General features: G+C 49.6%; 2 protein-coding genes and 1 long non-coding RNA gene across 5 annotated transcripts in view; 1 reads left to right on the plus strand and 2 right to left on the minus strand.

The window, feature by feature from the left end:
* Nucleotides 1–10,837: 10,837 nt before the first annotated feature.
* Nucleotides 10,838–17,919, minus strand: CD2H10orf82 (chromosome D2 C10orf82 homolog). Of its 2 annotated transcripts, none has more exons than XM_043597659.1 (6): nucleotides 17,845–17,919; nucleotides 16,434–16,502; nucleotides 13,554–13,772; nucleotides 11,930–12,116; nucleotides 11,324–11,424; nucleotides 10,838–11,198 (listed from the first exon to the last, which is right to left on the minus strand). In XM_043597659.1, the coding sequence occupies exons 2-6, from the start codon at nucleotides 16,489–16,491 to the stop codon at nucleotides 11,053–11,055; spliced, it is 711 nt and encodes a 236-aa protein (XP_043453594.1). In that variant the 5' UTR covers nucleotides 16,492–16,502; nucleotides 17,845–17,919; the 3' UTR covers nucleotides 10,838–11,052. The 2 variants fall into 2 exon arrangements, with proteins under 2 accessions (XP_043453594.1, XP_043453592.1); XM_043597657.1 differs by lacking the exon at nucleotides 17,845–17,919 and adding an exon at nucleotides 17,684–17,838.
* A 48-nt stretch (nucleotides 17,920–17,967) lies between these two features.
* On the plus strand, nucleotides 17,968–21,046 carry LOC122493292. Its single transcript, XR_006299859.1, has 3 exons — nucleotides 17,968–18,173; nucleotides 18,540–18,668; nucleotides 20,828–21,046. It is a non-coding gene; the product is annotated as an uncharacterized LOC122493292 (long non-coding RNA).
* The window catches only part of HSPA12A (heat shock protein family A (Hsp70) member 12A), a 168,265-nt gene continuing 163,517 nt past the window's right edge, over nucleotides 19,250–23,997 (minus strand). For both annotated transcript variants that reach the window (XM_043597660.1, XM_043597661.1), the window contains one exon: nucleotides 19,250–23,371. In XM_043597660.1, coding sequence (XP_043453595.1) covers nucleotides 22,734–23,371 — 638 coding nt within the window. In that variant the 3' untranslated portion in view covers nucleotides 19,250–22,733. The remainder of the gene's footprint in view (nucleotides 23,372–23,997) is intronic.

Raw genomic sequence — 23,997 nt, forward strand, 5'->3', positions numbered from 1 at the left:
AAAATTTCCCAGGATGGATATTCATGCAATCACTATCCTCTGTGGTTGCTTTACATTACAAAAATCTGTCCAGCAAATATTTAGGATGGATTTCTTTTGGTCAGGATTGCCAAATTGCCCAATGTTAGCAAATGTAGCAGCTCACAGTCCGGTCAACACCGCAGTCGGCTGAGCCATATGAAATTGCCACCCTTCTGGGCCAAGAAGGTCAAATATTGGTCATTTCATTCGGTTCCTTCTAACGGGAGGGCGCTTCGCACCCTTACCAACATGGTGAATCGTCCAACCTTTTCTGAATTCGGTAGGTTGAAGTGCTTTTCCTTAAATTGCAACTGGTGTTTGTTTTATTATGACCCAGGGTGAACATCTTGTTCCTGTCGAATGGCCCTTTGCGTTTCTTTCTCTGTAAACTGTCCAAGGTGTTTGCCAATTCTAGGCATCTTCTTCATATCATTTTTACTTTTAATGTTTTTAATGTTTGTTTATTTTTGAGAGAGAAAGAGAGAGAGAGCGTGCGTACAAGTCGGGGAGGGGCAGAGAGAGGAAGACACAGAATCTGAAGCAGGCTCCAGGCTCTGAGCTGTCAGCCCAGACAGAGCCTGATGTGGGGCTTGAACTCATGGACCACAAGATCTTGACCTGAGCCGAAGGCAGACGCTTAACTGACTGAGCCACCCAGGCGACCCCATATCATTTTTACTTTAAAGAGCACTTTAAAATGAAGAAAATTGGAATATTCTGTGAAATGCAAATATTTCCCCCAAGTTATCCTTCTCCCTGGGAGGAAAGGGTAAGTCAGTTGAAGGGCCTGGGCGTCTCCTCACAAGGCTGGCACCCAGCCAGCCGGGACGCAGCTCCTACACGGAAGGTTCTGCAGGTGCCGTAATCCAAGGGGCTGCCCATTGAGCAGGCAGAGCCTGTGCCTAGATCTTGGGGAACTCAATGCCACCCCAGGCACAGCAGTGGGGGCCTTTGTGGACTGCGGCCCTTCCAGCCTGGCCTTCTGCCCACACACGGCCTCCCACACCCCCCGGCCAGCCTGCCCACCTGTTCCTGGAACCCCGGTGAGTGGAAGGCCAGTGACACATAGTGGATGTTACTTTTGAGGCATAGGATGCGGTGGTATGGGGTGCACCAGCTGGGCCAGAGTTGGGGTATTTCCTGTTCAATTCTTAGAATCCAGAAACAGCTTCATTTAGCAATTCTGGGAAGGGCATCGTGACAGAGCATTTCAGGTGATTCATCCCGAGGTTCCGAGAACAAGAGCCTAGGAGCTCCCGCGCCCCTTCACGGGGATGCCTGGGATTTGTAGCAGAGCAGAAGTGCTTGAGCTCAACACCCTGGGGTTTTTCTTTTATTAGCCTTGTTCTCTTTGTATTTTCTATATTATTTTCTTGAAACCCAATAGAGCATTTAAAATCTGGGCCTGGTGCAGTGAAATCGGTCCATATCTGAGACCTACGAGACTCCCCAGATCTCAGTAAAGCTACAAATGATAGAACAGAGGTTCTCAGCCCTGGCCACACATCAGAATCAACTGGGTAGCTTTATTTATTTTTTTAAGTTAATTTATTTTGAGGGAGAGAGAGAGAGAGAGAACATGTGCATGCGCGGGGGAGAGGCAAAGAGGGAAGGAGAGAGAATCTCAAGCAGGCTCCGTTCTGTCAGCACAAGCCCGACGTGGGGGTCTCGATCCCATGAACCATGCATGACCTGAGCTGAAATCAAGAGCCTGACGTCCAACCGACTGAGCCACTCAGGTGCCTCTAAATTGGGTAGCTTTAAAAGAAAATTCCATGTCCCAACCACACCCTGGCCCAGTCAGAATTTCTGGGTTGGAGACCAGCACCAGTGTTGTTAAAGTTCCCTGCCAGGGTTGAGAACTACGTATGTTTCCTTCTAAGAGTTTGTTAGGACATTTGCTAATCTTTTACCTCTTCTCACCCTGTGAGATTTGGTTCTCCAGGAGGGCGGAGCTGGCTTTGAATCTCAGCATCCTTTCTGCCTGAACTACCTGGGCTGGTTACGTCACATCTCCAATCTCAACGCCTTCCCGGGAATGACAGTCATCCTCCCGCACAGGGTGGCTCTGACAAGAAAAAAACATGCAGGGCACCTAGGTGGCTCAGACAGTTAAGTGTCCAACTTGGGCTCAGGTCATGATCTCACAGTTTTATGAGATCCCCGTGTTGGGTTCTGTGCACTCACCATGGGGAGCTGCTTAGGACTCTCTTTCTTTCTCTTTCTCTCTCTCTCTTTCTCACTCTCTCTCTCTGCCCCTCCCCTGCTCGCATTCTCTTTGTCTCCCTCAAATGAATAATTTTTTAAAACGTTAAAAAAAAACATAAAAGATGCAAAGGACTTCGTGCAGTACCTGACACATGATAAACAGCCAATAAATGAAGCAGGAAAAGCAGGCAGGCCCGAGTTATTCTTTAAGAGTCACAGAGACACCATGACCAAGATTAAAGACGAGTGTAGCCTCAGGGAAAGTATTTGAAGTGGACACAACAGGGAATTAGTATCCAGCATACATAATGGAAAGCACAGTCCGATAGAAAAGTGGACAAAGGGACGTGAGCAGACAATGCACAAAGAGGGGTCTGAATAATAAATGTTTGAGAGTTACCTTCGCCGGAAAGGAGTGGAATATAAATGAAATTAACAACATGACATTTACAACCATCAGAATGTCCAAAATACAACGTTAGCAACAAAAAGTAATGAAGGGTCCATATATGTCCACATGGATAGATCCCCCCAAATGTCCTCTTGAGGACAAAAACAAGGGTTAGTAAGATACCATTTAGATACAGAAATTACCATTTACATACATTTTTTTTCATTTAAATTTTTTTAATTTATTTTTGAGAGAGGGAGAAACAGAGCACCATCGGGGGAGGGGCAGACAGAGAGAGACACAGAATCTGAAGGAGGCTCCAGGATCTGAGCTGTCAGCACACAGCCTGACGTGGGGCTCGAACCCACAAACCGTGAGATCAAGACCTGAGCCTAAGTCAGACCTGAGCTTAACCGACTGAGCCACCCAGGCATCCCTTATGTACATTTTTATTCACAAAACACTGCGACCCACTGTACATGTGGTACAAAATATCTAAACGTGAACAAATTAGAATCCTTCCTTATCAGTAATGTCATTTATCTTTCGTTGCAAATAGGACATCAAGCGAACATGACAAAAAGTTCGTCTTTGCTAATTCCGCATGGTGGTTATAGTGGTGTGTTTGTCCATGCTATTTTTTTTTTTTTTTGTAGTTTTCGTTTTGGATCCAATTTTAAAAGAAAAAAATACAAAATCGGAGGCTTACAATATTTTGGAGTTCAGAACATGTGGCTGGTAGGAGGGGCTGCTGGTGAATGGTGACTGAGTAGTTTCTGTGACCCCAGTCCCTCGTCTGTATTTGTGTTCAGATCCTGGTTCATCTGTCACTATCCCCAAGACACGCAACAAGAGGCTCCCTCCTCTTTATGTTGGGAGCCTGCACCTGTCACATCAAAACCCTCCATCTTCAGGCTCTGACAGTCTTGCCACTTGTCCCCAGTGCCATGCTGTCATGCTTACGCCACATAGCACTACAGATGAGGACAAAACCCAGGACCTGGGCAGACAGAGCCAGCAGACCACGGTTGTAAAGACAGCTTTATTTCTTAGCATTTACCTGCCCAGGCACAAACCACGTAATTCCTGCAAAGATCTCACTGAATCAGGATTTAATGGTAACAGAGGGGCACCTGGGCTGTTAGTCGGTTAAGCGTCTGACTTCAGCTCAGGTCATGATCTCGCGGTTCGTGAGTTCGAGCCCCGCGTCGGGCTCTGTGCTGACAGCCCAGAGCCTGGAGCTGCTTCAGATTCTGTGTCTCCCTCTCTCTCTCTCTCTGCCACTCCCTCGCTCTCACTCTGTCTCTCTCTCTCAAAAATAAATAAACATTAAAAAAAAATGGTAACCGAGGTGTGATACAAAGCCTTCCGTTAAGAACCAGGTGTCTTCATCTTGTCTCCTCAGCTTCCATAGGGAAAAAATGAGCACTTTACAAAGCTGTTTTGTAAAATGTTATGTTAAATGAACAACAAATTACTTTTTCTTTTACTAGCTTTTAATGCTAATAGTGCCATTTATTCCTGACCTTCAGAAATACGAGATATTTTAAATGACAACATAAAAAGAGTTCTTGTTTGAAAACGCAAGCTGCTTTAGACTGCATATTATTACTTATGAGTACAGCAGGTGCCAGCATCATGCATTTCAGCATCCCATTTATATCCAACTGGCATATATTTCAGCTGACATTTATTGTTCTTTGGCTTATGTGTCAAATTTCTTAATGATGACTCTGACAAAAGCATCGAGCCCGGTATATATAAATTACATTCGCTACCATATAATCAGCCTTATCTATTAGGACGCCATTTGTGACAAATCATGTTCAAAATAAAAATTGATTTTTCTGTTATTTTAATATTGCGCCGCTCACAGCAAGCCTTTGATTGAATCTTAAACGCTTTAAGGTTCTATTTTTGTTTCAGGCAGATCAGAAATGGGGTCTGAACTATTTACAGAGCTAAAACAATTTGCGAAACCACAAAATCAAATTTCAAAAGACATCTTTATTTTCCAGCCACAGGAGTAAATTTGGTGAAGCTATCATTACAGGGCACGCAGGTTAGCGGCGAAAACCTCACACGCACATTTAATTTCTGTGCATCTATTTTCATCTAAATTAGATTTTAACTGTAATGCAGGGTATGAAAAGCCTCGGGCAGGCCTTTGTCTCTATCTTTCGGCCAGTCTCAGGCTTTTTTCCAGCTGATCTGAGCTCCACATCACCCTGTCCTGCTCCCTTTTGGAGGTGGGTTTGGACGATGTTCCGTGTTCTGGATGCATGGAGCTTCTGTTTCCCAAAGGGGTCTCTCTTAAGAGGGCACCTGCTTCAGTGCCTGGGTGGCTCAGTCAGGTAAGCATCCGACCGTTGATTTCGGCTCAGGTCATGATCTCAAGGTTGTGAGATCAAGCCCCTCGCTGAGCCTGGAGCCTGCTTAGGATTCTCTCTGCCCTTCCCTTGCTCTCTCGCGCGCGCACGCGTGCACTCAAAAAATAAATAAATAAATAAAAGAGGGCACCTGCGTGACCCAAATTACTTACAAAACGCATCACTTATGATTAGATCCTGGCTAGCATCATAGCATCACACCCTTGGGTTAAAGTGTTGCTGAGGGCAGGGGTCGGCAAACGAGGGTCCGCGGGCCGCCTGTGTATGAATGGCCCTCCAGCTAAGAATAGTTTTCACGTTTTTAAATAATTTTTCACAAAACTCAAAAGAAGAATACTATTTCGTGATACATGAAAATGATACGAAATTAAAATTTCAGTGTCTATAAATAAAGTTTTATGGGAACACAGCCACACTTGTTCATTTACATATTATCTAAAGCTGCTTTCCTGCTAAAACTGCAGAATTGAGTATTTGCAACAGGGACCAGATGGCCCATGAAGCATTAAAAAAAAAAAAAAAAAAAAAGACTATCTGGCCTTTAGAGAGAAAGTTTTCAAACCTTGCTTTAGAAGGAAAGGCGTCAGTGATTTATGTCTTATTAAAAGGATTGGCACCCTCAGGGCAGGGAGCTGAGGTAGCACTCAAATAAAATGCCACGTTCGTGACGATAAGTTTCACAAAAAGCTTTATAGACACATTGGCTAAAAGGTCCTCAAAGTGTTCATAAGTAGAAAAAATGAGGGGAAAAGACGACTAAGGGAAATAAAACCACAACTTTCACAAAGCTGCACATGTGATTAATGTGTATGCCAATTATAAAATGAGTCAAAAATGCCATTTAGACAAATGGGTTGAAAAATAAGCGATCGCCAAAATTGTGTTGAGCTTAAGCCAACGGAAGCGGCTTTAGGTAAAATGGCATTGAGCCGGAGGTCTGTTAGCAGCTGCCGGCCCCCAAACCCTGAAGCGGGGGTCTGGGACTGTGGGAGGCGGGGGGGTGGGGGGTGCCTCAGCAGCCTGATGGAGAGGCCTGGCCACAGCTGCCCTTGGCGTGACCTTCGGGAGAACACATACCAGAAATGAGGCCTAAAGGACCTTGAGGCTGGCTGTTCAGCTCCTTCGGGCCATGGAATGCCTGGTGGCCCTTCCTGACGGCACCCCAGGCTGGTCGGGAAAGGTAGGGGTACATGTTCCCCCTCAGCCTTTGGAGAATCCAAACAAATCTGGTTTGAATCCAAATATGAATGCGGATTGTTGTTGGGGACACATTAGCCTCCTTTGTGGGGCCTACTTTTGGAAGACTGATGGAGGCTGGTAGACCCCACTCTCCCCACCAAGTCCTCCCCCTCAGCTGAAAAACAGAGGCTTTCAAGGAGGGGGCAGTTGGGGACTCTCCCTGCTGGGTCGTCTCGCCTGATGATGGCTCACGCTTGTGGAGCACTGGTTCTGGGCTGAGCACCAGGGGAAACTTCAGGGGATTTGTTGGGGAAGAGGCCAGGGGGCGGTGGGGTGGGGGGTAATAAGCTTGAGGAACTCAGGGGCCTTTTGGGAAATGAGCCAAGACCCCGGCTCTTGAAACTCTTGGGGTGGGAGAGGGGCTGATGAGCAAGGCCCAGGAGCAGGGCAGGGAGATCAGGGCCTCCAGTCTCTGGCCTTAAATAAACCTTTTAACTTATGCCTTTTTGTTTTTCCTATTTTTTTTTTGGAAAGTTTATTTATTTTGAGAGAGAGAAAGAGTGGAGGAGGGGCAGAGAGAGAGAGAGAGAGGGTGTGAGAGAGAGAGAGAATCCCAAGCAGGCTCTGCACTGTCAGCTCAGAGCCTGAGGCGGGGCCCGATCTCACGAACCGTGAGATGAGGACCTGCGCTGAAATCGTCAGGCGCTTAATGGACTGAGCCACCCAGGGGCCCTGATTTGTCGCTTTTCTTTTCTAGAGCCTCCAGCTTGGTCAAGGTTAGCCCGTGAGTCTTGTGCCTGCAAAACGCCCTGCCATGCCCTTTGTGTGCCTGATTCCATTTCATCCTCTCAACCTCATGAAGAAGGAAGCATCACTTTATAACAGAACACTGAGGCTGGGAGTGGTCGAGTTTCTCCCTCCAGATCACCCAGTAGTCACATGGCACAAACCCGCGTGAAGTCCCCCAACCCCCACCCAGAGCCCGGCTCTCAACATCCTGAGCCCCGTTATACTGACTCTATCACATTCTTAAACTTGCGCGTTTCTCGTTTATCCTCTCATTTCTTTCTGGATCGATTCGATGTTGAAACCACGGCTCATTTAGCAGTGGTTCACGTTACTGTGACAGTGGCCACGGAGGACATGCCAATGTGACATGAAGGTTAGGTGGGCAGACTCTGGCCTCAGACGGCCTGGGTTCAAGTTCTGGCTCTGCCGTTTACTGTCTGTGTGCTTCTGAGCAAATTGCCTCGGTTTATTCATCTCCAAGAGCAAAAGGGTTATAGTAATATTCCTTAAATAAGCTATTCCCGGCAAATGACTTAGGCCAGAGCCTGACATAGGTAAGGACATTAGCAGCCACTTCTGTTTTTATTATTGGCCAATCATGTGTGTCCTGCCTCCCTCCTGGGGTGGAGTCCCTGGAAGAAATGTACAGCAGGGAAGAGAGCATTTTATTAGTGGCCAGGAGCCCAGGTTCTGAACCGTTTTCTGTTAATAATTCTCTGGGTGGGCTCAAAGACAGAACACCCCCATCCCCAACCTATGTCCGCAATGTTCCCAGGCCCCTTTACCTTAATGGCAATTGACAATAACACTATTTACTGAGCATGTGTGGACCAGATGTACCTGCCTAATCTCTTCAACTTCATAACCAATCGCGCTACCGACTGGCCTCTTTTGTTCTCTTCATTTTACACAGTAGGAATTTGAGGCTCAGAGAGGTTAAGGAAAGTGTTCAGAGTCACACAGCCAGGCAAAAAACACAGACTTGAGATCTGCCTCCTGGCCACAGGCCTCGTGGCTGGGCTGGAGCAAAGTTAAAGCTGTGACCGAGATCCTGTTTGGGGCCAGCCTGTCACTACTCTGTGGAATGGGGGAGGGAGGTCAAGAAACCTGGCCATCTCCTCCCGGTGTCTGGCCTCTGCGGGGGTTCTCACACAGGAAGATAAAGAAGTGACCACAAAGGAGCACTTTAATGCTAGAGAAGTCAAACTATCCCACAAAAGGCCCACCCGTTGTTAAAAGCAAGCAGGCAAACCCTCACCCTCAGTTTCTTCAGTGTCTCCAGACCCACGGAAATTTGTCTTCTCAGGTAATGGAATTGTTTTTAGTGGCAAGAATGAGCTCATTACGGATGCAGCTTGTGCTAATAATGATAATTTGCAGCGCGGTAAAATCACCTCCCTACCTCCCCCGACAGATGACGCTCCAGAAATTATAGGCTAGAGAGACACAGCAAGGACAAAGATTAAGGAAAAGAATCGCAGTGTGGAACTGCTTCTACAAAAGGAGTTACAGTTTTGCACATTGAACTTGGTGATCTGAATCACGAAGTTGGAGAAGAATTAGATACTACGAAACAATTCTTGATTGCCTTTATTCGATTCCGTTACCTCTGTCACTGGGTTGTTGTTTCTTGCTTTTGTTTCACACTTGAAGCCAATTTTTAAAGGTGGTACCAAATGGATTAGTCAGTGACTTAAATACTGATGTGCTATGTGATACCGCAGATAAGATCAAGATTAGGGCTCCTTGCAAGGAATCATTTCAATCCTGGCACCCCTTAATTTCAAGGGCAAAGAGCTAAATAACTTTGAGTCCAGAGCAATCATCTGCAAATTCTGTGGGTTTGGAAGAGGTGACCAGAAAGACACCTCTTTGGCGTCGCTCTCTTCTGAGTGCCGCAGAGGCGTGGCAGGCTGGACCACCTGCCCCAGGTAGGTGACGGATCTATCTCCTGCTTTCCTTTCTGGATAGTGGGGTCCCAGGGTTTTAAGAGAGTTGGAAAAAATCTTATCTATAGTCTCTTCCAGCCCTTTGAACAAGATGCCAGCTACCTTCTACTGAGATATGGCTTTTTGCCTCTAAACATACGATCTCAAGAAGATGAAAACAGCCGAGATCTTTAAAAATAACATTTTTTTTCCTGATTATGAAAACAATACCTGTTGGCTGTGAAAAATTGGAAAGCACGCACACAAGACAATAAAAATAACTAGTGATATATCATCATTCAAATAACCATTTGGTAGCACCATGGGTTAGCATTCTCTCCCCTCCCACAACTGTTTTTAAAATAAAAAACAAGATCATAGTGTGTGTGTGTGTGTGTGTGCGTGTGGGCTCGCTGTTATTACCCATTTTATGTCCTGTTTTTCATGTCCTGTATTATAAATATTTGTCCATAGCAGTACTCCTCTATCACATTATTTTTTAACAAAGGGATATATTGTAATCCCAAGTCTTACGGGGTTTGGGCTGTTGTTTTGTTTTGTATGACAATCACCCTGTACGCACATCCTCGGTTGTTTCCCTGGACAAGGAAACATTTCGGTGCCAGGGCCCCTCTGGCTGTCTGGTGAAAGCTGTGAGCGTCTTCTCACAATGCTTTTAGATGCAGAAAGTCAAATACGTGAGATTATGTGAAATATGGTCCAAATATTAAATAGGACAAATTTGTGAGCTCGCCATGTGTTTCTTCATATATAGATTGAATAACAATACACTAGAGGGTAGATAAAGTAGCTTGAACAACTACATAAAGTGGTGATCCGCACTGACGTTATTTTAAGCTGTTTGCAACAAACGTCAGATGATAGGAACAGATCTGTGGTTTCCATTAGGACGAGGTGACGGTGATAGGTACGGCTATTAGGGTTTGTTGCATAAGAGAAGAGAATACTGAGTCCCACTAGGAGGTTCATAAAAACAAATAGGTAACTTTCTTCTCATCAAAGCTCTTTCGACTCATCAGAGGTAAAGATCTGACACCTGATTTCTGCCCAGGGAACCCTGGTGAAAATTCCCACCCTGGGCAAAACCCCCAACGGTACAGTACTGTGTCCTTTGGCTCTGCCCATTTCTGAGCCTTTTGATGCCTGCAGTGGTCTCACTGCACCAGGAGCTGCATTTGAGGCCTTCCGAGTGCCAGCGGATGCCGAGCGAGGTCAGAGAGAGTGCCTGTTAGTGGCAGAAGGAGGCAAGCCCGTGCTGTGGGTTGAACTGTGTCCCCGCAAAACGATATATCGAGGTCCTAACCCCCAGCACGCACGACTATGACTTATTTGGAAATAGGCTCTTTGTAGGTGTCCTTCAAGAAGACTGCCACGCGAAGACAGAGACACACAGAGGGATGCTGCGGGACGATAAAGACAGACATTATAGTTACATACCAAGGAAGCCCAAAGATTGCCAGCAAACCACCACCAGGAGCTGGAAAGAGGCAAGGAAGGGTTCAGCCTTAAGGTTGCAGAGGAAGTGTGGTCTTATTCACTCCTTGAACTTGGATTTCTAGCTTCCAGAACTGCGAGGCAATAAACTTCCGCCATCTTTTGGTGCCTCTCTGAGGCAGTGTCACAGAAGCCCGATGAAATGAACACACCTCGTGCCTGCCACCGGGTCGCCTGGGGACTGGGATTCTGAGACAGCAGGGTTGGCTGGGCATGGCATCTGTGCCACTGGTGGGAACTGCCATGTCAGAACCCAAGATGGCTGACGGGGACTGATGGTGAGAGGCTGGGCTAGGGCTTCAGGAAGAGTCTGATCCAGGTGCACACGGTCACCTCAAGGTAAGGATGAGATGGGCCTCTCCCTAGCTCGTCTGAACGTCTGCAACCCCCCCTCGCCATAGAAACCTTCAGCATGCTGAGAAGCATCCTCTTTATTCCCACACAATAAAAGGCCTTTATCATTAATGAGATGCTATTGCCAAACAGGATGCAGGTGGCAGTCGAAAGGATTCTTAGGTTTTGAAAGTTCCGTAGTGCCTGTTGGGTGTGGGTCAGGGCCTGGTTCTCATGTAAGAATGGTGAGCTTTTGAGTCCCCCTTGAAGTTCACCTCTCCTTGAGGGGCTGTCTGCATCAGCCTTCTGCATACTTTGCTGAGGACAGAGGCTCCAGATAAAACTTCCCGTTGCGGGACATAGTTGATCTCTGGGCACAGCCACACGTCACTGGAGGCCTGGGGTCCTCTGTCAGGGGTCTTCCGTGGGCAGGACAGCTACCACCTGGAAGAGAAACCGTCCCCACCAGGTGCAGGCAGATGGCCCGGCTAAGCAGGGAGGCTCCGCAAACATTTCATCCCCCTTTTAAAAGGAGTAGGAAAGGCAAGAAGGACTCCCCCGCCCCTTACCTGGGATAGAAAACTCCGGATATTTTGGCAGTAGCCCTTGGTGCTGCAAAACCTTTGGAGAAGGAGCAGAATGAGGCTGTGTGGACCCGACTCCATATATTCTGAAGAACAGAAGTCACAGACTTACTCGGTTTTTTTTTTAAGAATAGAAAAAATACCATCTCTGCACGTCCTGCGTGAGCACAGCTTGTTTCTTTCTAGTCCTTACGATTTATCCTAAAATGAAAGGATTATCGTATCTCCATTTTGCAGAAGGGAAAACTGAGGCCAAAGAGCTGCCCTATGCGGTGCCACACCATGTCCCTCCCCCGGTGCCCTTGGGCCGTAGGCTGCTGCCAGGACACGTGGCCCTGTTGGTTTTTCCTCCCGGCCTCTGCCCTGCAAAGCAGCCAGGACCGCAAGCAGGGCTTCTGGAAAATGGCGGGTGGGGTGGGGAGTGGAGGGGAGCGGCCCACCTTGAAGGCCCCCGTTACAAACGAGGCCCCCTCTGTAAAACAAATCAAAGGCCCCCTAGAGCTGGGACGGGGCATCCGGGAACGCCCCAGCCCGACAACTGCTCTCGCCCTGGTTCCTGTCACCCGCAGCCACGCCCCAAGCCAGACTTACTCCTCATATGGCTTCAGGGGTGCCTTCCTGGCCTGCTCCACGAGGTCCAGGAAGTCTCTGTAGCAGTTTCTGGCCATCACAGTGTACCTCGTGGCACAGCCTAATTCCGTGACCCTGGCTCTCGGGAGGTAGCCAGCCCAGCCGGGGATTGGAGGCTCCTGGAGAGGTTTCTTTATGTGTTTGCATTCTGTAAAGACACCGTGCTTTCTGAGGGCTTTGAGAAGCCACACAGTGAGCTGGCACCCCAACAGCTCCGCTGGCGAACCCCGAGAGGCCCCCAGACGTGCCAAGGGCAGCTATCGCGGGTCGGTCGACACCGAGTAGCAGGCACCTTGGTAGGGGCTTTGCAAATTCCCTCCCATTTCATTCTCTCACGAACTGTAAGAACTTGACACCGTAATTACCTACACCTTACAGAGGAAGAACCGAGACCTTAAAGCAGTTAAGAGCGTCTTGGCCAAGGTCACGCGGCAAGGGAGTGGTAGGGCCAGGCTTCAAGCCTGCGTCTGTCTGATTCTCTAGTTCTCCCCCTTCAACGGATCCTGCTCCTCTCTCAGATTAATCAAGAAGCTTCCCACGTTGCGCTCTGACCGTGCACATAAAGGAATCAGGAGAAGCAACCAGGTCAGAAGGAAGCATATCAGGCTGAGCACCAGGAAACTGCCTTCAGGTCACGAGTGACTCTGGCGCTGACCCCGAGCGACTTCACATCTGTGAGATGAAAGGTAACTGCCCGCCTGCCTCTTCTAGCTGCTGTCAGAATAGAATTAGGCCACCGAGTCCCAGAACCTCAGAGCGGGAGCGCACCGTAGGGAGCCTCTAGTCCATCCTTCCGCGCACTGGATGAAGGAGCTGTAGTCCAGAGAGGGGAAGCAATGTGCCCTACGTCACTCAGCAGACAGTCACAGAACTGGGCTAAATCCTAAACTCTGAAGGCAGATGTTACGGCTTGGAAAACTTTAAAGCACAACACGCATGTGAGCCTGCTACCCCAAGCAATTACAGTAATAATAATAAAGGCAGTTCTGGAGTTCGTTACTTTTCCTATAGGCCTTTAGACCTTAAAAATGGTCTAATGGCAAATCATGGCTGTGATTAGCATTACACGTAATCACGTCGTCAGTTGTTTCTGTCATTACTTTTGCGGTTGTTGTTCAGGCCCAACCCCTTCCCACCCAGCTAGCACCTGGAAGAGCCGGGTTCGAGCCGAGGTCTGACCTCAGACAAGGGTCACCACCACCTCTGCAGACTCACTTTCCCCGTCTCTAAAGTGGGAATCATAGCCTGGCCGTCACAGCACTGACGTCGCAGTTCATGAAACAACGGTGTCCAGCACAAAGCAGCTAACACGTGTACGTACGTACTGAGAGGGCAGGTGAGGTCCCAACACTCCTGGTGACTTGCCTGGGGTCTCAGTTCCCAGCACCCTCTTGCCCGACCGGGACCGTGTCCCTCTGCCCCCCCCCGAGAAACGTTTCTTTCTCATCTTATGAGACCAAGCTTTTCCATCCCGCACCACCACCTGGGGATTTGGCACGGGTGCTGGATTCTGTGTCCCCTGGGGCCTGCCGGGCCCTGCACTTGTGCCCAGGGGGGAAGGGGGCAGGTCTCCGGGAGCCGGTACCCAAACTCAGGGGGTGATACTGCCGATAATACTGATGCAGCTCCCGCAGGACCGTCTCCTCCGAGCAAACGGGCTTCAGCTTCCGGGCAGTGGCCACTGAGCAGCGAAACTCCTCCAGCTGGTGTTTATATCGCCGTGTGCTTTCCTGGAAGGTTTTCAGGCAGTGGGACATGTTGTCCTTGCTGGTGGATTCTTGGCAGCTAAGGTAGGGCACGAAGCCTGCAAGAGCCGATGCATCAGGGCCTTCAGCGAGGCAATTAGAACCTGCAGAAACTCCCCGGAACCCCAGCCCGCCACTTGGCATTTCTTCCTGGGCCAACGACACTGCGTTTTCCCGAAGGCCATTAACACAAGCGGGGCTGTTTGCGCTGCGCCGGGCCCTGCCCAGGCCACAAAAAAAAATGACCTCGGAGCTGGGGAGGGACGGCCCGTTTCGACAAAGACGATGACAGTCATATTCTTTGATAGCAAAGCCCCTGATGTCAGTCTGAACAGCAAATGGGGAAAGCATTTAATGGGCCAAAATGATAGTCTGAGGAGTAATTGAAATTATTTCATCTTTTTAGAGAGAAAGCTTATTTTCCTTGACACGTCCCAAATGCAATTTGGGATCTTTTTTGTCGGACTGTCGAGGGAAATTGCAGGCTTATTAAAAGCCGAGACCTATTACACAAAAAGGTAAATTCATTATCTGTGAGGCCCACCCCCTGGAACAATTTTTTGCCATTTCCCACAAAATAACATGTAATCATTACTATTAGTATGGGTAAAACACAAGTGTTTATTTAAACTAGATGCTGAATCCTAGGGACTATAATATTGTCACAATAAAACTCTTTTTTTGTTTTTTTTTTAAAGAACGGATGAGGGAAAACTGGTTAAGAATTTGGTTTTAAATGGCTAGATAGATAAATACATAAATACCCCTCACTCGTTCCCGGGGCCCGGACATTTTGCCTTTGTCCCTAAAGAAAACCTGACCACAGAGTTAAAAGCAGAAACCCTGCCTCCTACGCCCTGCGAGAAGCTGCTTCTGGAAGAATCTAATTTCTAAACTGATCTTGAAGTTCTCCACCCACCAGCCAGTGTCCCCAACCCTGGGGCAGTCAAAAGATACCCCAGTGTGGTGGGGGAGAGACCATAGAAACCAAGGGGCCCTGCCACCAGGGCTTCCCCTGCTCTGCAGAGATTTTATGTACTTGTATATGTGCACACACATGGGGGACCACAAGCTACGCTCGCCGAGTCTTACTAAGGGCCGGGACGTCTTAAATAGCCTGTGCGCTGGCTCCTTCCAACCTCACAACAATCTGATGAGAAATCTATCATTATCCTGTGTAGAGGTTTGACTTGTGTCTCCCAAATAGCTGTGCCCAAGTCCTAACCCCTGGGACCTGCGAATGGGACCTTACCTGACAGGTCTTTGTAGTCGTAATGAAAGACTGGGAAATGAGATTATCCTTGGCTGAGGATGCGCCCTAAATTCATCTGTCTCTGCCTTCGTCCACTGTCTATGTCTGGCCAACTGACTCGCCAGGACAGACACTTTAGCTTCTTAGGATACTTGTCGAAAGCACTCCATTATAAGAGAAGGGAGAGGGGGTTGAGAAAGAGACTCCGAGATGCAGGGCAGCGTGAAGATGGGGGTCGAGATTGGAGCTGTGATGCTACAAGCCAAGGAACAGCGGGGGCCACCAGAAACCGGAAGCAAAGAAGGGCCCTCCTCTAGAGCCTTCGGAGAAAACATGATCCAACCTAACCTGGATTTCAGACTGCTAGCCTCCAGAGCTGTGAGAGCATATCTGTTGTTTCACACACAGCCCTGAGAGGGGCTCCTGGGTGGCTCAGTCGGTTAAGCATCCGACTTTGGTTTGGGTCATGATCTCGTGGTCCACAAGTTCAAGCCCCACGTCGGGCTCTGTGCTGACAGCTCAGAGCCTGGAGCTTGCCTCAGATTCTGTGTCTCTCTCTCTCTCTGCCCCTCCCCCACTCATACTCTGTCACTCTCAAAAATAAATAAGGTATTTTTAAAAAATTAAAAAAATATAAACAGAGCCCTAAGAAACGAATACACCCATTTAATAGACACTTAATACTTACCACAGAAAGTACTCTTACAATCACACACACGGTGGCCACGCAGGGACTGAAACTTCAGTTTGTTAGAACTCAAAGCCTGTTCCCTTAACCAGCCAGTGGGATAAGGGGTGAGGCTGGGCACCTTGGAATATTCCCCGTGCATCTCCTCTCCTAAGAACACCTATCTGTGAGAGCGGAGTGCCCATGAGGACCACTGCATCTGTCACAGGGACGTGACTTAGTAAGTCCCCCGTAGCCCAGAAGCCTGAGGAGAAGCACTATTGGGTAGAATGACCAATTATCCCTGTTTGACAAAGACTTAGGGGTTTCCTGGGACACAGGACTTTCAGTGCTGAAACCAGGGCCATTCCAGACAAATCGGGACACTTGACCACTCTCCCTGTGGGGGACACAGGAAGGGATGGGCCCATAAGAACAACCCTCGTGCAACACTTGAGAAAGCTCGACTTGGGAAAAAGGACAGGGCCTCAGCTTATTCATTGTGTCTGTCCCCTTAGCAGTGTGTCTATCCTGGTCCAAATGCACTCAAGGGACATTCGGTGCTTCCCGCGTACGAGGCCATGTGCTGGGAGATCTGTCCTACATTGTATCTCTCCATTCATCAGAACCCCGTTATCGGCCATCTTGGGCAAAGGAGTGCTTTCCGCAAGGGTCCTAAAGAAGCCAACGTGTCTGTACTGGCCCAACTGGCCAGAAAGACGCGGATAGCGGACCAAGGCAGGGACAGTGAGCAGGACCACGGTTCTGCCGGGCACATCGGCAGGGCACGTCACCACTTACCACTGTAGCCTGGTGTGACTGGCAGGTGTCTCATGAAGGTCTTGGAGGAAGACTCCATGATTTCACTCTCTGTTAACGAAGGGAAGAGGGAATGAAATGATCTAATCGAATGTTCCTGCCACAAGAACTCACACGTGTGCTAGAGTCCTTGGGAGGAGAATGACCCCGCTGGGGGGTTGGGAAAGGGAGGCAGCACCACCATCTTAACACAGAACCAGCAGATAAAACCAGTGGCCTACTGCCAAGGGGCGTTCACCTTTTACATGTCCCCCAGTGGCTCCCCCAGTGTCTCCCCTCCTGGGACCTCCTCCATCCACCCAACCTCCTATCCATTCATCCATCCATCCATCCATCCATCCAGCAATCATGAACTGTACGCTCACTGTGGCCAACAACTGTCACGAGGTTAGAAATACAAAGATGAGCAGGACCCAGAAGCCCCCACGTGAAACTCCGGAACCTCAGAAAAGGGAAGAGAAGAAGCACCCCCAGCCCCAGGGCCTTTGTGGTTCCAGGTGGAAAAGGTTGCAGTGGTGACTTCGGCTGTCCCCCAACGCCACCTCAGGACACCTGGCAGTGTCTGGAGACATTTTTGGTTGTCACAACTGGGGTATGCGGTCGGTGCTACTGGTATCTAGTGAGTTAGAGGCCAAGGATGCTGCTAAACAATGAAGAATTCGAATAAGGTCTGGCTGGAAGGGCTCAGAAGTCCCCAAAGATGGGCACAGAGTCCAAGAATGGGTGAGCAGAGGTAGGGCGGGGGGCACCGCAGCATGTTGATGGGATGCTTCCCCCCCCAGCCAGACCCCCGCCCTCTTCCAGGATGGCCTGGGTCCCCTCAAAAGGGACAGCTCCTGCATCTGGGCATCCGTTGATGTTGCCCAGTGCTACAATGCCAAGCAGGTCACTTCTCAAAAGTGAGGCCTTCACCGCCAGGACACGTGGTCTCGCGGGGAGGGCCACAGTCAGGGTTTAGTCAGCAGTGATGGGAATTTCGAACACACTCGGACATTTGCAGAACACTGGCTGTGACACAGCGCACCCGGGACGGTATTCTTGCCAAATCCTCACAGCTGCCCTAAGGGTGAGTTCCCATGGGAGTGCCCCATTTACAGATGAGAAAAATAAGGCGCAGAGAAGCCAAGTAACTTGCCTGAGGGTTGTCCCGCCCGAGGAGGGACATCTAAACCCTGAGGGCCTCTATAGCATAACTGTTACCCCAAAGCGTGGCCCTGGCCTGTGGGCCGCACCTGGCGCAGGTGGGTGGTGGCCTGGGCGGCTTCCTCTGAGCGGTGAAATCCGAGAGGGGAGCGTGGGGAGGAGGTGTGCTGGGGGTAGGGGCCCGGGAAGGGGTCGGAAAGCGAGGTCACAGCCCCCCACTTCCTCTTTCCGGCCCACTCCACGTCCTCACCTGGGCGGGCCTGGATCGCCCACCGGCCAACAGCCCTCCTGGCCTTCACCTTCCCTCTGGCCTTTGTGCGCTCACCCCCCCCCCCCCCCCCCCCCCCCGCTCCGAAGGTGGGGGAGGAGGGGCCGGACTCCTGGATGCCCCTCCCCCTTGCTCAACCCTCCTGCCCACGACCTCACCTGGGGCCCACAGGCCAGGGGGCGCGGATGAACACTAGCGGATGCGGGGGATGCCTCCCCTGCTCCAGGCTCAGCGTCGGACCCCGGCCTGAAATCCAGGGCTTGGCGCGGTAAATATTTCGTCTCGGAAGCTGTTCTCCTTTCTCGTTCTCGGTACGTGATCTCCCCCCAGCTGAGCCCCTCTGGGCTTTGTAACTGGGGAGAGCGCTACGTGTGGGGACCTAGGTCAAAGCTGCCTTTACTGCTGTAGACAGTGGCACCGTCTGGGTTGGGGCCGGGTGGTCTCAATGGGGACTTCCTCCAGGAGTCAGGGCTGTGTGAGGGACTGGCGGGGGGACGGGAAGCAGCCCGGGAGGGGAGGAGAGGCCTACGTGGCTGGAGATTTCCCTTGACACCCTTGCCCCCCTGGGACAGGTTGGGCTGCAGAAAGGGGCAATGCACCAAAATGAAGGGGGAGTGGTGACAGGGAAGTGGGGGCCACACTCCTTTCTAATCGTCCTTATTTTATGGGAACTAAAGGGGACCTGAGCCTTCATCTCATTGGATGGAAACCAAGATGCCCACTGTGTGACCCACACAGAGGGAATGAGGACCTTTACAGACTGCCTGAGAAAACCGAAACGTGGCCACCGAAAACACCACTTTCCGGTAAGTTGGTTTGTTGTACAGCGTCCCCAGCCTTCCCTGCCTCTGCTTCCTGGGAGGTGAACTTTAGATGAGGTACCACTTAAGAAGAATCCATGTAGACCTCCCTCAGCATCCTAGGAGTCCACCGCAGACTCTCCAGAAGCTTCCAGAGCCAACTCTAGAGGGCGACCCAGACATAGAGCCTGGAATAAACTCAAGGCTCTAGACACAGCAGCCAGCTTGGCATGCCTGCTAGGATAGCAGAGGGCAAGGCACCAGTTCTAGACATTTCTGCTTCTTTTTCAACACCCTTCATTTGGGTGTGGTGGAGATGTCAGAGCCCCCCCCCCCACCCCCGGCTCATCTGCCTTCTGTCTGGCTAGACCACTTTCTCTAGGGGCCCACGAACATGGATGGAGCCAGTCTAGTTGGAATGAAAGTTAATTCAAAAAAAGCTAAAAAGCTTGCAGCATTGAGGACAAGATCTGAAAACCAGTCTCCACTGGAGATGGGGTGGAGGGGGAAGTCAGCGATGATGCATCTATACTTCTATTTACAAATTCATAATGGAAAAAAAAAAAACCAACTTGGGCCACACGAGATCCAGAGTTTGGCTTTATTAGACATCCGTGAAGACAGAGTTTGCAGGTACAATCTCGTCAAATTTGAACAGCTGCAAGGTTCTGTGGAGTGTGAATTTATCCTGTAGTGAATGAATGAGACCCCGGTGGCTGATATTTTAGAATGAAATTCCATAGTCCAAGCAGATGAGAGATGTGACCTAACGGACAACGACGTTTATACTAGTCATCCACTTAAGTCATTTCCCAGCATAAATATGCAGCTTGACCACAGCGACGTCATCTCTACAACTGTGAAATTCGATCTTCAACTAATTATGCATTTTGACTCCCGTTTATATTGAGGCATGCGATTCTTTGCCACCCTGGCAATTAACCAGACCTAGACTCTAGAAGCTAAACTTGATCTAAATAACATCCTAGGGGTAGGGCAGGCTCTGTAATCTGGACTCAGTCTCAGTCATCACTCTGCAAAAGTGCCTGTATGTCTCCTGTCTTGCCTATCTTCTGTGTCTGTCACTGGTCTGTCATTCAGCATTTATTAATGCCTGCTGTGTACAGAAATGGCAGTTATAAAGGAAATCTCTGACAGTTTTGCTTCCAAAACATGATCAGATACCAGGGACAGGGACATCTGAGTGACGGTCATGACAACAGGCCTTTTAGAAACTCTCTTGAGATTAGAAAACGTGTCCAAGCATATTCATCCAGTGTTCTTATTCTAGAATATGTCATTCCACGGGCGGGAGGGAGAGGGGGGATGGATTTGGGGATTCCCTTTAATCGGGTCGACTGCTGGGGCCAGAAGAAAGTCCAGTAAAGTTATCACCCCCCTCTCCATCACCTATTTGCCAAGAGTGCAAATTTCAACCAACTCGCTAAAGAGAAATCATAGACAAGGAGACATGCCTGATGCAAAGGTGGGAAGGCCTTACAGTGGCCAAAAAGGAAGACTCGACTAAATTACTGTCACATTTAATCCAGCAGAAAGGCTGGATTTGTGCACCACTCGATTCCTTGCGTGTAACCCTGTCATCCTGACGGTGCTGCACACGGACCCCACTTTGCCCTCAGAGTGACCGCCCTGCCCCACGAGAAGCTGATAAGCCCTGCGGGGACGCAAAGAGGTTTCGTTGGTTTTTCTGCACAGTCCTGTTGCTTATAGAACCAGAATGTCCAGCTCTCAAAGACCGGACAGGAGCATCGATACATTATTATGCTCCTTTAAACATAAACTGTGAGCCTTTGGGAAGGATGTAAGTGAGGCAAGGTCTGACGAAGCTGTTGATCCAGCCGTTGTCCCCTTTTCCAGAGTATTCTGACCCTTGGCACCTCTGACTGTTGCTTGGCCTTGCATACACGGTCCATAGCTTAGCATCGGTACAGATCGATAAGTAAGCGCAATTAAAAAATAAAGCCATGGAAATGAAAAGGCAGCAATGTCATCAATAAAATTCAAAGAGCATTTTCCTTTCTTTCTTTTTTTTTTTTTGACAAGAAAAGCACATTGTAGAAATAAAGATTCTGTACAATATTCTAATATTGTATGTACATAAAATTATATTACTTATAACTAAATCAAAAAGTCTTTATTTGTAGAGTATGGCTGGCAACATCAAAGAAAGACCCAGAACATTTAGCTTTTGAAGCAGAGCAGGCAGAAGAGAAGCCTAGCAAACACACCTTGATGCCTGGACACGAGATCCCGCTGCTAAGTTATGTGACCAGCGTTCTCCAGTTCGGTGCTTTGTTCGAGTTTCACATTCGAGCAGGGAATTCTGCAGCAGGCCACGTGAACAAGAAGACGTGTTCAAATGACATTGGAAAAGCGGCGTCAAATCTGCATATTGGCGACGGAATGGGTGGGTGAATCCAGCTTGCATTCAAAGTTAGTTCCTTAGCTCATCTTCCGTTCATTCGTTATGCATGCCTCCGGTGATTTAAGATCAGAATGGGTCCCAGCAGACAAGCCAGTGGGTCCCTCGGGCCATTCGCAGGGTGCCTTCCTTCCAACCTTCTTCCCTTGCAGGCCCTTCTTGTGAGCACCAAGAGCGCCACCCCCAAGCCAGGTGGAGCCCCCGCCTCGCTCACAAAGGGCAAAGTGTGAGACCCCAATTCTTCACTTGTCTGTCCGTCAGGGAGCCCCAGACTGGAAGACTGCAGGTGCTGGTGGTCAGGATTTCAGCTTGCAACAAAACCTGAAGTCAGGAGTTCCCGGACTCCCCTGGAACCACAGTCCCCGTGGCATCCACTGAAAACGCAGGCGCTGGTCCCCCTCCTCAAGACCCAGCTTCCATTTGTAAAAGGAACAGGCTCCAGGAACCCACTTTTAAGAAGCGGCCAGGCACGAGGGCGATCCACAGGTCAATCTGCTTTGAAAAAGACCTGACTGAATTCATCAAGGACAGATCTAGGAATTCCTTGTAGATACACTTAAAAAAAACCTGAAGATTCCAGGGAAATGTTTCATAATGCAGATTCTCTACCCATGTATCACGAGTGTATTCCTCCTGAAATGTGGGACTACGTGGCTGAAATGCTCTGGGAGATGACGGTGAGGAGGGAGTTAGTTTAAAACATGTACGCTTGTCGAGGTGTGGAGCCGTTCCAGATCCTGGGCTTGCTGATGTGAACAACGCAGACTGCAGGCTCCTTTCCTGACACCTGAAGGCTACTAAGGTTAACTCGAATCACTTATGAACCCAGGAGTCAGGATCTGGCATCCGGGGAACGATGTCGCAGCATATGACTCAGGAGAAGTCAGCAGTGCCTTAATGTCCATTTCCCTTAAAGCAAGTCTTCACCTGCTGAAAAGTTAAGGTGTCCGTCCTCCCACTCACTCAAATCCTAGCCGATTAGCTGGCTATCGTTACTCCTCACTGAACCTATTCAGAATTCAAATTACGAGAACCTAAAATAGTGCCCCGCGTGGGCAGTCTTCTCCTACCAGCTAAAAATGCTCCAAGCTCCTGCTGAATCACCACATTCAATCACATGGTGATGACAAGAAATTAACTGCAGATGGGTGGCATTTTATATCGACTGCCATCCCCCAAGAAACGTACAAAGAAAAGTCTCAAATAGATGAAGAATCTCCTCCTGACGCAGAGATCTCACGTCCAACCTAGAAAGACAGCGACAAGGCATCCTGAGTCCTGCTTACCGGAGATGCGTTCAAAGCAAGCTGAGTCGCAGCTGCAGAAGTGGACCGATTCCCTTGGCGGGTGCGGGTTTCACCACTTTGTACCTATAAAAACGAGCTGCTCTCCCAGGATCCTCGGATTTCTTATTCCCAAACCTCAGTCTCGATTTCCGACAGTTGTTCTGACTCCAGTGTGCCCTCAAAAACCCCTGATTATTTCCAGCCCTGGTGGTTCCCATCTTCCCTGCTGAAATCCAGGTGGGCGATGCTGAGGGTCAAGGTCAGGGAAAGAACAGTCAGGGTTGAGGTCAGCAGATGCAGGTGAGCCGGGTCCAAGGGCGGGGCAGGCGGCGGGAGGGCCCGTTAGTAATTTAAGAAGTCAATCCCAACCTTGACACTCTTCGAGGTGGCTATATCGATGGCTGTGGCCTTGATCTCTGTGTCCCCGAACTGCATGAGGGTCTGGATCTCCCTCCGGGGGGGCACGGCTGTGCCGCTGGTCCCTGTGAGATCCAGGCGGAGGGTACCGCACTTCTTTACCCCCGGGTCGGTGATGAAGCTCACGTCGTCGTGCTCGGAGCTATAGATGTTGATGACGATGACCAGCTGGGAAGGCTTGGCCGGGGTGTAGCTACGCTTGACGAGCTCCCCCAGGGCCACCGACTGGTCAGCCGAGATGAACTTGTCGAAGACATCGGTGCACCAGCGGGTGCCGTCCTTCACCAGCAGCTTCTCGGGGGGGTGCTTGCCTTCCACGTAGCGGTTCAGCACGCCCACCCCGTAGGTGAGGGGCGACCGGCGCACCTTGATGACGGCGGGGTCCAGGCCGAAGAGGACGGCGCCCTTGAGGATGGTGAGGCCTACGTCCTGGGGGATGATGATGCGACACTTGTCCCCGAAGGCAGCCTGCACCGCCTGCTGCAGCAGGGGCGCCTCCGCAAAGCCTCCCACCAGGAAGAGGAACTTGACCGTGGACACTTCGGGCTTCTGAAACAGGTCCCCTGAAAGCAAAGAGGAAGGGACAGCACTCTATCACCAAAAGCCAGCTGCTGAGGGGGACTGGTGGCCTAAGAATGCGGCAAATAGACCAAACCGTGTGGGCCCACTGGGGGACAGACAGGTCTGAGCTGGCTGGACAGAATTTTTCTTGAGCTGGCCTTTATTTTATTTTTTTATTATTTTTTAAATTTTATTTTAAGAATTTTTTAATGTTTATTTTTGAGAGAGAGAGAGAGAGAGAGCGTGAGTGGGGGCGGGGCAGAGAGGGGACAGAGGATCTGAGGCAGGCTCTGAGCTGATAGCAGAGAGCCCAACACGGGGCTCGAACCCACGAAACGTGAGATCATGACCCGAGCCAAAGTTGGATGTTTAACCAACTGGGCCACCCAGGTGTCCCTGTAGAGATGGTCTTCAGAAGGGGGGTTTGCACACCTATATGCTCAGGGATAAAAACCAAAGCTATTGCTAAGTGGAAACATTTTAACAGCTAGGTGGTGATCATTTCAAGGAATAATTTGTTAGGCATAAATAAATACTCCTGACATTCTCCAAACCTGTGGTCCTGCTATCTAAGTCAAGGCAGGCTGTTATAAAAAGTATTCTTTGGTTTTCAAAGAGGTTCTGATTG

The sequence above is a fragment of the Prionailurus bengalensis genome, chromosome D2, assembly GCF_016509475.1.
Source record: "Prionailurus bengalensis isolate Pbe53 chromosome D2, Fcat_Pben_1.1_paternal_pri, whole genome shotgun sequence".
In the NCBI taxonomy this organism is placed as follows: domain Eukaryota; kingdom Metazoa; phylum Chordata; class Mammalia; order Carnivora; family Felidae; genus Prionailurus; species Prionailurus bengalensis.